The sequence below is a fragment of the Xiphophorus couchianus genome, chromosome 1 (genome assembly GCF_001444195.1).
Source record: "Xiphophorus couchianus chromosome 1, X_couchianus-1.0, whole genome shotgun sequence".
Lineage (NCBI taxonomy): Eukaryota > Metazoa > Chordata > Actinopteri > Cyprinodontiformes > Poeciliidae > Xiphophorus > Xiphophorus couchianus.
In genome coordinates this window covers 18418290-18431001 of record NC_040228.1, presented here as the reverse complement: position 1 = coordinate 18431001, position 12712 = coordinate 18418290, and the positions used below count along the sequence as shown (strand labels likewise).

At 39.9% G+C, this 12712-nt stretch overlaps 1 protein-coding gene across 1 annotated transcript in view; it reads right to left on the bottom strand.

Annotated features, from left to right (window-relative positions):
- b4galt5 (UDP-Gal:betaGlcNAc beta 1,4- galactosyltransferase, polypeptide 5) overlaps positions 1 to 12712 on the bottom strand; it is a 42684-nt gene that overhangs the window by 6656 nt on the left and 23316 nt on the right. Inside the window, exons 2-7 of the mRNA XM_028016121.1 lie at positions 5837 to 5956; positions 5103 to 5216; positions 4715 to 4842; positions 1334 to 1450; positions 1006 to 1193; positions 440 to 562 (exon numbers count right to left, since the gene is read on the bottom strand). Of these exons, the coding sequence (XP_027871922.1) occupies positions 440 to 562; positions 1006 to 1193; positions 1334 to 1450; positions 4715 to 4842; positions 5103 to 5216; positions 5837 to 5956 (790 nt within the window). The remainder of the gene's footprint in view (positions 1 to 439; positions 563 to 1005; positions 1194 to 1333; positions 1451 to 4714; positions 4843 to 5102; positions 5217 to 5836; positions 5957 to 12712) is intronic.

The window sequence follows — 12712 nt, the reverse complement described above, 5'->3', positions numbered from 1 at the left end:
AACCAGTAGTCTACACAGTTAAATAGAAGGTTTTCAATATTAGCGCTCACTGAGACATTTCCATAATAATAATGTGCTATCGTGTTACAGTTTTCAATAACATGATATTGGCGCTTGTTTGTCCAGTCACTGCATGCAAAAGAGGCTCTCTTGACAGGAAAGGAAAAAAAAGAAAGAAAAGCATAAGTCGATCAGTTGAAGTCAGCAGATTATACTGGAAGCCCAGTACAGCTGCCTGTGTGCTGTGTGGGCGGTGGGAAATGCTGTGCAGCAAAGAGCCACATGGAGGAAAAAAAAACAGCCAACACAAAGGCCTGCTATGACCGACCTACCTAACTTATCTAGTAAGAATGTCCAAAGCTAACAATGCAGCAAGCCTGGTGCTACAGCAGCATGCACTAAGCTGGAGTCTGTGTGTTTTATGTGCCGTTTTCCCTACCTGTTCCAGAGGTCATCGTCCTCGCCTCCCCAGCCCCAGAAAGCATTGGGAAATCCATTAATTCTTTTAAACTGCTTCACCATCAGGCCACTGACACCACCAAAGAACTCATTATATGGAAGCCTTGGGGGAGATAATAACACATATTTGAGAGATTCAGTATTATATATATACAGTACAGACCAAAGGTTTGGACACACAGTTGTGTCCAAACTTTTTGTCTGTACTGTATATATATATATATATATATATATATATATACTGCTCAAAAAAATAAAGGGAACACTTAAACAACACAATATAACTCCAAGTAAATCAAACTTCTGTGAAATCAAACTGTCCACTTAGGAAGCAACACTGATTGACAATCAATTTCACCTGCTGTTGTGCAAATGGAACTTTGTACAGAACAAAGTATTCAATGAGAATATTTCCTTCATTCAGATCTAGGATGTGTTATTTGAGTGTTCCCTTTATTTTTTTGCGCATATAATAATATATATATTATATATAATTATATATAATATAATTTTTTTTTCTCTACAAGGAACAGGGCGGACACTCACATGTAGGAGTACTTGTCAAGTTTGACTGCAAAATGTCGGGGCATGTCCGTGCAGCCGTAGTAGTTCCGGTCGTTCTCCATGAGGTGGTCCACGTCATGGAAGATCAGACAGTCCCAGTCCAGGTCCTTTATGGCCTCCTTATAGCCCACGTTGAACAGCATGGCTCGGTTAAATGGTTCTGTTCCTCCCTGAAGAAAAAAAAAGGGAATAAAAAAAAAAATATTCAGCCATTTCTCACAGAAAAACACATGGAATTTTTCCAAGCATGGTTTTAAAGAAGTTTCTCTTCATGCATATGTGTGTGTGTGGGGGGGGAGGGGGTGCATACCTGCTCAATGACATAAAAGGCAAACTGGAGTCTCTGCTTCTGCAGCACAGGCACCAGGTGTCTCAGTAGGATGGGTAAGTGTTCGTGACGATTCCTGAATGGAACGAGGATTGCCACCTGGGGATGGAAAACAGCAGATAATACAACAAATATCAACTAAGAAAAAAGACAAATAGAGCAAGCTGAATGTGAAAATATACGGGGCTGCTGTATATTTAAAGGGGAGAGCTGTTTAGTTTGCTCTACTGAGTTTGTTTAGAGTTTGTTAGAGACTTTAAGTCTTGTGTCCTAGAAAGAAAATATGAAAGTCTGACAACAAACAGAACAAAAAATTCAAACATAGAATCTAATCTACACAATTAGATCTGATATTTCTGACTTATAATGAGCACATGCAAGTGGGAATTTTTCCAAATTCAGTGGAATGGTCAAAAATAAAAGGGCTTATAGGTAGTTCATAAAAAAAGATAAAGTGGCTCTTGCCTACTAACAAATTACTGATCACTTATCTGACAGTTTGCAGAATTACATACAAAAGGAAGAGGGCATTGATTTCTCTGTTGAAATAAAAAAAAAGAAGGCTTGCTTCAAATCAAACAGTAATGTGTTTTTTGCATTTAGAGTCAAGTATAATTGCTTTGTTCGCTTCTTGTACTGTGTGTGTAAGTTGTTCCTTTTTTATGGCAAACTGATTGGCCACATAATTTTCCATCAAAGCATAAACAGCAAAGTGCACAGACCATATAAAACAATTTAATGCTGGTTAATTACGCTCTATAATAATTCCAGTGAAACACAGGCTAGATGAATCCTTTTCTGGAAAGATATAGCTGTGTTGTGCTATCAGAGATTGAAAAAAAAAAATAGGGCATGTAAGAAACCAAATGCAGTTCAACAGTTCAACCTCCAGCTGATTAACATCCCCTTTACAAAATGCTAATAGAGAAGTGTTGCAACCTTAAAGCAGAACCAATCTTTTTGATTGCCCTCTCCTTGGGCTGCCACCTTATCGTGGTGGAGGGGTTTGAGTGCCCCAATGATCCTAGGAGCTATGCTTTCTGGGGCTTCATGCCCCTGGTAGGGTCACCCAAGGCAGACAGGTCCTAGGTGAGGGACCAGACAAAGCGCAGCCCGAAGACTTCGATGATGAACGGCAACTTTGGACTTGGTGTTCCCTCACCCGGACACGGGTCACCGGGGCCCCATTCTGGAGCCAGGCCTGGAGGGGGGACACGATGGCGAACGCCTGGTGGCTGGGCTTTTTCTCATGGAGCCCGGCCGGGCTCAGCCCAAAGAGGAAACATGGGTTCCCCCTCCCATGGGCCCACCACCTATGAGAGGGGCCAAAGGGGTCGGGTGCAATGTGTGATGGATGGCGGCTGAGGGAGGGGGCCCTGGCGGTCCAATCCTCGATTGCAGAAGCTGGTTCTTGGGACGTGGAATGTTATCTCTCTGGTGGGGAAGGAGCCAGAGCTAGTGTGTCAGGTTGAGAGGTACCGGCTAGAAATAGTCGGTCTCACCTCGACGCATGGCTCTGGTTCTGGTACCAGTCTCCTTGAGAGGGGCTGAACATACTTCCACTCTAGGGTTGCCCCCGGTGAGGGGCGTCGGGCAGGAGTGGGCATACTTGTTGCTCCCCATCTCTGCGCCTGTACGTTGGGGTTTACCTCGTTGAATGAGAGGGTAGCCTCCCTCCGCCTATGGGTGGGGGGGACTGTTGCTTACAGGCCGGATGACAGTACAGATTACCCACCCTTCTTGGAGTCCTTAGAGGGGGTACTGGAGAGTGCCCCTCCTGGGGACTCCCTTGTTCTGCTGGGGGACTTCAATGCTCACGTGGGCAATGACAGTGAGACCTGGAGGGGCGTGGTTGGGAAGAACGGCCCCCCGATCTGAACTCAAGCGGTGTTCTATAGATGGACTTCTGTGCTCGTCACAGATTGTCCATAATGAACACCATGTTCAAGCATAAAGCATGTGCACTTGGCATCAGCAAGCCCTAGGCCGGAGTTCGATGATCGACTTTGTCATTGTTTCATCGGATCTGCGGCCGTATGTCTTGGACACTCGGGTGAAGAGAGGTGAAGAGCTGTCCACTGACCACTACCTGGTGGTGAGTTGGCTCCAGTGGTGGGGAAGGATGCCGGTCAGTGGTGAAGAGAGAGCTGAGCCAAAAAAGCAAAGATCTTGATTTACCGGTCGATCTATGTTCCCACCTTTATCTATGGACACCATAATAACCATGGATAAGGGACACCATAGGGTGTCTGGGCTCTGCCTTAGAGATAGGGTGAGAAGCTCGGTCATCCGGGAGGGACTCAGAGTAGAGCCGCTGCTCCTTGACATCGAGAGGAGCCAGTTGAGGTGGCTCGGGCATCTGGTCAGGATGCCTCCTGGACGCCTCCCTGGTGAGGTGTTCCGGGCACGTCCCACCGGGAGGAGGCCCCAGGGAAGACCCAGGACATGCTGGAGGGACTATGTCTCTCGGCTAGAACGCCTTGGGATTCCCCTGGAGGAGCTGGAACAAGTGGCTGGGGAGAGGGAAGTCTGGGCCTCTCTTCTGAAGCTGCTACCCCCGCGACCCGACCCCGGATAAAGCGGAAGAAAATGGATGGATGGATAGAATCTTTCTGAAATCTTTTCTTATCAAGTTCTGCTTCTGCCTGTTGGCTCCAGTGTACTACAGAGGAAACAATTCAAGTTCAGATTTTATTTTTTTGTATTTAGGATTTTTAGTTTTGTGGGGTTGATAACAGCTTAAGGCTAAATAATGCATACAATCAGATCTAGTTAATCAACCAGCCATGATTTTGATCTGTATAGCATTTATTTGGTGTAATACCCTTACAAAAAATATCACTGTTGTGCACATCTGATAGATTTAATTGCAGTTCTCAAGAGCTTATTTTGCAGAATTTTACAGTTTTTACCATTCTGACATGTACACAGACTGAATACAAGCATAACATTTTAGTTGGCAAATGGATTGTGCTATCTTCTCTGGTAATTATCCTGAGGTTGGCTGTAGAGACATTCTCCCTGTAGCTTGCCTACATTAGGTACCCAAATACAGGTGATGGGTGGCGCTTACTTTTTACCATGACTGTATTTTTCATGATGAGAAATATTTCCAAATGAGAATTGAGCAGAATTGCTTAGGAAGGCAACTGTGCCTGGATAGCACAGTAAATATTCTATCTGAACCTTCCAGAAAGGATGAACAGCAATTCTGTAACAAGTCCAACAATTTGTAAGACGCTTTTAGTAACATTTTGTGCCCCAAACAGGAGCAGTCATGCATTTGCCAACCCCACTGGCCAGTTAGTTTATGCTCATCAACCTGCTCTGCTTTTGAGAGTGCCACACACACAAGCAACTTACCTTCCAGCGAGGTAAACAGTCTTTGGGCTTCCAGAAGCCTCCCAGAGCCATGGTGGGCTCTCGCTCCAGCAAGGACCTCTCCACCTCCTCCAGAGATATTTCACTCATGTTCACCTCCAACCTGCCCTCTGAGAGTGGAAGGAGGAAGGGAAAGGGGCAATAAAAGTCAGAGATTATAGGAGGCAAAAAATGCCATAACGGTGGAAGAAAAGAGGAGAACACAAAGTCAGCAGAAAGACAAGAAGTGAAAAACGATCAAAGTAACATGAAGGAATATTGATGAAGTTGAGCAAATTTGGACATATATTTCTAAATAATTATGTAATAATTGTGTACTCAGTTTGTAAGCAAAAGGAAGTCTAATCCAAAATGTCAACAGTGTGCTTACTCATAGAGGGCAGCTTCTCAGGGCAAACCTGCGAAGGGAGGTATGTGAAACCCTCAGGGAGGTAAGTGGTGGAAGGAGCATCGCTCTCGCTCTCGTTGAAGTCATAGGAATAATCTGGGGCCACAAATGAAGAAGTTTCAAAAAGACATCAAAGGAAACCTAATCTTTCTACTGAATAACTGTTAAGTTATCATTCTTCCACATGACTGTGTGTAAGACATACGATAACATTTCTGTATTGAACATAGTTTGGTGAAATTAGGTATTCTTAATTTCTGGGAACTGAATTTTGGTTCTTCATTAGCTGTAAGCCACAATCATCCAAATAAACAGACATAAGCACATAAGCATCAAAGATCCACTTATTCAAATGACGTAATAAAATAAATTATATTTTCAATGATGTTCAAATGCATCTGTATGCTTCGCTAGTTCAATATACGTTCATTTCCCTAAATATTTACATCTAATTTAGATTTTAGTGACAAAAATGCTGAAGCTCAGAGAGGGTGTTGGGGAGAAAAAGAGGAGAGTTAAAACTTTTGATTAACCAAAACTGATATCATTTCAACACTGAAAAATAATCTTGAAAGTGGTCACAATAAAAATCTGTAGAAAATTAAACTTGAAATATGTCACTCTGTGCCTAGTGACTCTAGCAAAGTATCACATTTTGAAATAAATTATTGAAAATCTATCGACATTAAGATATGGCTGTATGCGCACGTATTTACCTGTGCCATTGATGCTGTAGGCCCCTCTCACAACTTGCTCCAGAACCTGAGCCCCTATGTTCTTCACGTTTTCTCTAATCTGGATGCCTCTAGCTTGGACCATGAACACATACTCATTCACTGCAAGCAGGAGAGAGAAAATGAAGTTGAGTTAAATTATTAGGGATTAGATAGGGTCACAATACAAGAAAAATGCTAAACACTTATTCCCTTTTTATTATCCTGTGCAAGACCTTCCTCATTTTAGTTAGTCACCATACTGTTGAACAATAAAAGTCAATACTCATATTTAAGGAAGCTCATGTGTACTTTGCGCAAGAAAGTTGTCTTTTATATTAAGCACAAACATATTGTGTGTAGAGATGATTCAATAACGAGAACTTCCTAAGCATACATCAAGGAGGAAAAGGGAACAACTGAATGGTTAATTTTTAAAAAAGGGATACAGTAGGAATCAAAGAGACTGAGATGATGTAGCTAAATTAACTGACTGGTTACTGCTTTCAGTGCTCGATAATGGGAGCGCTTCATCTTATGATGCACCACTTTTTCCATTCAACACTGTAAATAGTTGAGTATATTTTTGCTGGTAATAGGAAAACATAAAAGGGGACAAAAATGATAAGGGCACAAAAAAATAGCAAGAGAAAGAGGCAGAATGAATGTGGAAGCCACTAAAAGTTTTTAGGAGCCATTTTTGTCTTTTGGTATTTTTAGAAATGATGCCTTTAAAAAAATGCCATTTCAAATCTTATGAAACCTCACCCCATGTCTTTTAGGGGATGTTTAGGGGGGGTGTCTTTAGGAAATTGTCTTTTAGGAGAGCATTTGTCATAGACAATATTTTATCAAAGAAGCAGATTCCACTTGATGAGATTGGGCTGACCTACATAACACCACCGCAAAGGTTAGCCTCCCAAAGAAAGAAGCAGTAAAGTGGAACATTGAGTGGTGGTTTGTGGTCTAAATGAGTCAACGTTCTAACGGAAAATAAAAACACACCTTCGCTCCAATGAAACCTTGCAAGCAAATATATATGCATAGTAAAATTCTGCACTTTTTGTTCACTTAAGCAGTTTCAGGAAGAACAAAAGCAAAAAAAAAAAAAAAAAACACAAACAAAAACAAAAACAAAAACATTAAGTTCCTCCATTGACTTATGCAGTTGAGAAGTAGATGTCAAGTGGTGCACTGCTACAAAAATGCAGAAAACCAAAGTTCTCCCACATTAAAGAATCCTGGTCCTTTTGATTCTACTTTCTATGCACAATCACCGGCACAAAAAAAAAAAAAAAAAAGAAAAAGCATTCATGTTAATCAATCCCAATATGATCTACACGCTTCAGTACAATAGATGTCCATGCGAGTGCAGTGTGTGCGCGCTCAAGTGAAGCACTGCTGAGCCAGAAATCCTTGGGATGTGATTTGTCATTAGTAATTGTATTACAGTTTCCATCACATTCGTCTTATTTTATACAAACTGCCAGGCTTGCAAGAGTCAAGACTAGCAGCAAAGAGCTTACTAAAATCAATGTTCCTGTTTTACGTCCGCAGCATGCAACGGCTACAGTGCAGCTGGAACAAAGAATCTGTCGTAGATGGTGACAAAAATAAGGGAACCACACAGAAAAGATGTGGTTCACTGCTCGTTAGAAACCAGTGAGGGTAAAAAAGGAACTGCATTTAACAACTCGCAGATAACCTTCTGAGACAGCATATGATGGAAAATAGCTGAGAGACTTCTTCGCCTAGGGCAGGCGCAGACATATTCTGACATGTTTCGTTCTCATGCCTTCCAAGCATATGGAGATTTATATATTAGCCTATCAGGGCAAACCTGACCTACATACATCCTGAACACTCAGATGGAGAACATTGCCAAAACGCTTTGACATTTGCAGAGTCAAGTATAACTGAAGCTGTGTGTGTTTTTTTTTTTACACTATTAAAAACATCTGAAGGTCAGTAATAGTCTTTTCTGGTGGCAGAATAGTGGGGTAGACTTTCTGAAGTGGTTCTAGACATGTACTCTACACTTGATCTGCTCTCAAGGTTCTCACACTGTGGTACAAGTACCACTACTATTATTTAGGCTGCATTCCCTTATACTTTGAGGAAGTGTAAATAGAAAGCTAGCTAACAGTGTGGTAGTGCTATTAAGCGACAACCAAAAACAACTAATCACTTGTTTCAAATTGAAGATACTCAAAAGATAAGGTCAGAGCAAAACTGTTTCAGGACCTCAAACACTGCAAAACTAAAATGAGGGCTGGTCGCTACTTATTCATCACTGCAGTCTGAGCATGGATCCGGGAATGAGTTCCAAACTTATGGTGTTTCAGTTAAAACTTTAAGGTGTGCTGATTCCTCCACTAAGTGATAAGCGAACTGCACTGTTAATTTGGATTTTATATAATCAAATTAGAGCTAGACTACTTGATAGAGAGATAATAGAGTCGCCTTTGCCTAAGTGAAGCAATATTCTATTTAATGGAGAGATGGAGCTCAATTTGTGAAGGTAGGTCAAAGTAAGACAACGTCTGTAGTGTGTGAGGAATCAATGCTTTGAGACTCTTCATAGATTTTCTAAGACTGGAAAAACTGTGAATAAGTAAAGAAAAATAAATTTGACAAAAGCCAACAATTGCTAGTCACATATATAAATAATATATAAATCTCCATATGCTGCATATGTTTGGCAAAATGTATTCGTAGGGTAACCTGATAATAGATCTCTAGCGTCTCCAGGCAAGTCCAATAAACATACAAAGCCTTAACCCAGTTAATCTGTCTGTATAAGAATATATCCCCAAAGACAGAAATTCTTCTTTCACTAAGTTCAATTTATTGAAGAACTTTTGAGACCATTATGACTCAAAATCAAGATCTACATGAATTATGAAAAATAACTAATATTTTATTTAATTTACAGATTCAAATTACTGGCATGCATCTCAAACTTTTACATTTATGTTTCCAAACTTATTGATGACGGCTTTAGCTACAGACATCCCATTTGACCCAAAAAAAGACAGAAAAAGAAGAAGGAATAAATAAACAAACATAGGAGATCAACAAATGTAAGATAGATCTAAAAGTATTTGAATACCTAGTAGAGAAACCTTGATTATAGTTAAGTTTTTATAACTTGCATTAAGATAAATACGGTAATTTGGAAACTTCATAACTTTTTAAAAACCTAATAAGTATCAAGAGTATATACAGTAAGTATACCCATTCACATCCTACTGTTATTGGGAACAAAAAGACTGACTCCAACAGTAATCATCGGAAACTAATTCCTGGTATAGTTCTTGGAGAGCTTTACAATTTGAAAGTTTTATAGACATACAAGCTATCAAATGTGCAAATAAATGCCATATTTCTATAGCAAGTGTTACTTTTATTCCCTAAAGAGACACAAATACTGGATTTAAACCAGTTCCATTTCCCTTACAAATCCAACTTCATTGAGCCTTCCTTCCTCCTTTAACTTCTGAGTAAAAAAGTACACCAATCCTGACACTGAAAAAACTAAATTTAAAAGCTGAAGTTCTGTTTCCTTACCACTTTTAAATGTCAGTAGTTGAAAAGTTAAGTATATGCTGAGATGACACAAAAAGAATTATATAAACAAAACTTGAGAACTGGTGATCTACAATATTCAAGGCAGTTGGCTTGCAATTTCTCGCACTTCAACATGTTCCCTCCAGACTCTGAAGAAATGGTCCTTGCTGACGCACTAAAGCCAAGAAACTGTGACAGGTGCAATGAGACATGGGAGACCTGGACCTTGGAGGAAACTAACATAATAGGCTACAACACAAGGCCATTAGCACTCGACATATAATACACACATACACGCGCAGCACTTTAATGAACTGTAGTCAGCAAAAACAATATGAAGACCTATAGATTGAAAGGACTAGCCAACCGCTAGTGTGTTTTATCCCATCAGGCTCCCACACCCACTGTAACCCATCAAGAATGGCAGTAGACCTTGAACAACCTTGTCTTCCAACAGCTCACAGAACATGGTGTCCACGTGCCTCGTTTTGTTGTCTCTCTCTACATAAGTCCTCGTACCACTTATCTGACCATGCCCCCATATCGCTCTTCTTCTCTCAGTGCTGCTTTGTGTCACTTTATGTCAAACGTGATTGTTCTTATTTCTTAAGTGAATAATCTGAAGAGTGGGTTTGCAGGCTCATGGGGACATCTCTAAGCAAAGACCAAGTCCAAATGCTGTACTACATAGAGTTAAAAAAAGACAGGAAAAAATGTCGGCAAACAATGAAAAAGACAAGATACATAGCATCTTCCTGTTTTTCTCTGCAAGGCAATTAACTCTACATTGATAACTCAGCAGTGGGAGGTGATCTGTCCCGTTCTGCTGGCGCCCTGATAAGAGCTGAAAGGCAGTTCTTCTTTACTCCAGGCTGAATTGGATTCTGTGGGCACACATGCCATACTCACTCTCATAGCTTTGAGGGTTTAAAGCTGTCACTCTGAGAGAGGGTCAGTTTAATGCCGCGGTCTATCAGTGACACCCACAGATCCACACATTCAAGGAGATAATCAGAGGAGAAGGACTCCATGCAGTACAGGCACATGCTCTTCATATTTGAGTGAATCCTGAGAGTATATTATGGCGGTGTAATTAATTCAGCTGTCATCTACACTATCAGAAATCACCATTACATAACTTATCGATGACTAAGCAAGTCAATTTCAATACCTTATTGGAAAGTAAACAGGCTATTACTCAAAGCATTAAGAGTAAATCCCTCACAATTAGGTCCTACTGCTGCGAGCCGAGTATACTGATCCACCTGTGATGTTGGGATAGGCATATGACAGGGTAAGTTCTTTCTTTATATATATATATATATATATATATATATATATATATAACACAAGAAACATGTTTTAGCTGGGGGAGTTATGCATATCATTGCCGCTCTAGATAAACTAAATGAGGCACAGAAAGCTAGTGATCTTATTGGATCAATAATTGCATCCTGCAGCCGTTTGACTCAGTTCTATTAAATAATACTTTATTATTCCAAGAGGGATATTCAATTTTGTTGAAACTCATATATTACACAATTCACTTCAATGAACTATTGTAGATGCTGAATGATCAGATTCTCAATAAATGCAAAACCAACGCTCTGAGTTTTTAAGTACTATAGAGATTAAATTGTTCCTAGGTGTTACAGCTTAAATTTCCCATCAATGGAATTATTGTTTTAAAATTAAATTACCATTAAAACATGCATGACTACAGTGCAATCAAACTTTTTTTTGTAAGTGTCCATCAAACCCAGCGTCGCCAGAACTTTATTGCATCCACAATCAGAAGGTAGTGAAATCACACCAATTGACTCTTAAATTTAACTTTATTACTGTATTACATCAAAAAGGAATTATGCTAGTCACCTGCTTTGAACTGCCACTGGTGGCTTAGCGGCAAATGCCAAGGATGTAAAATTGCATCTGAATGTATGAGGTCTTTCAAAAAGTCTTGTTTGTCTATTTCACTTGTTACCAACTTCACAATGGATGGGGTCTGCTTACAATACATCAGATGATCTGAGACATACCTCCCTTTAATCTTTAAAACAAAAGCCCCAAAATATATTCTGTTTTTTTTATTTCATAAACAAAATGAACTAGAAATTATAAAGCTACATATTTGACATTTTAATATATACACTAGTTCTTCGACTCCTTATTTCCCACAAAAATGTCATTTTGCGCAAATCCCACATCTGATGGTCCCAGGTTTAAAATCAAATCTGGAACATTGACATTCACCTCCTATGTGTCATCTTTGTTCAGTCTTACAACTAGTAATCATAAGCCCCTTTTTACACAGCCAAGCCAAAACTTTGCAACCTTCTAGCCACGGTATGTTTAGAAAGGACTTTATGATAAAAAATTCTGACTTTTGTGGAGGGACGTTTTACTATGCAGGATTAGAGTTCTTATAAATCAAAGTTATTTTGCAACAAACCTCAAATGGTCTTTATCCTTTAAAAAGCAAAATGTTCAACACAAAATTGATGCATAGTTTTCTAGATCCAAACCAATAATTTCCAATCCACACCTTCTGTAGTTCCACAATGTTGGTTTCAATTATAAAAGCTCACTGGGTTTTCACCATCAAAAACTGACCGTCAACTCAGAATGCCAAAACATTGCCTTGGACTGTCTGATCTTAGGTGGATTATATTCAAATTGATAATTATGGGACGGTATCTGTACGGATTGAGTTTTGTTTCAACAAATGTCATCAAAACACCCCAAGAATGGGAATAGAGGACATGTTATAAAAGGCAGTGTTATAACTCCTTGCAGGGTTCTGAAGAACATTGCTGCTTAGATTTTACAGACCCAACTGCTGCTCTGCTGTGGAGGTTGACACATGCAGCATAAATAATTGATTTTTAAAAAGTGGTCTTCATTACTGGCCAAAGCAAAATGACAACCATAGCTTTTTTAGAAGTAGTATGGGGTACTGCTATTTTTATCCTATCCATTGTCAAAAACCTATAGTTCAAAGGTCAAATGAAAACATGAAGACAGGATGTTTTAGTTTCTGCTTCTGGTTGTCCAGTTTCCTGTGACTGATGGTTTCTACGTCAGTGTGTCCCACAGACAAACACAGAGGTAAGTTTACATCCTGTTTGCCATGTTCAACCATTTAAAGCTAACCTCCTCCTTTTTGCAGGCAATGTTACATTTTGCAAAACCTTTCAGATTCCTTTTACAAGATTCACTGTTGACCATCACCAGAGACTCTCTGGGTTCTGTAAGCGATTCTGAGAAGTACAAGGATATGTTTAGCCAAGACATCCTCCAGGGCGTGAA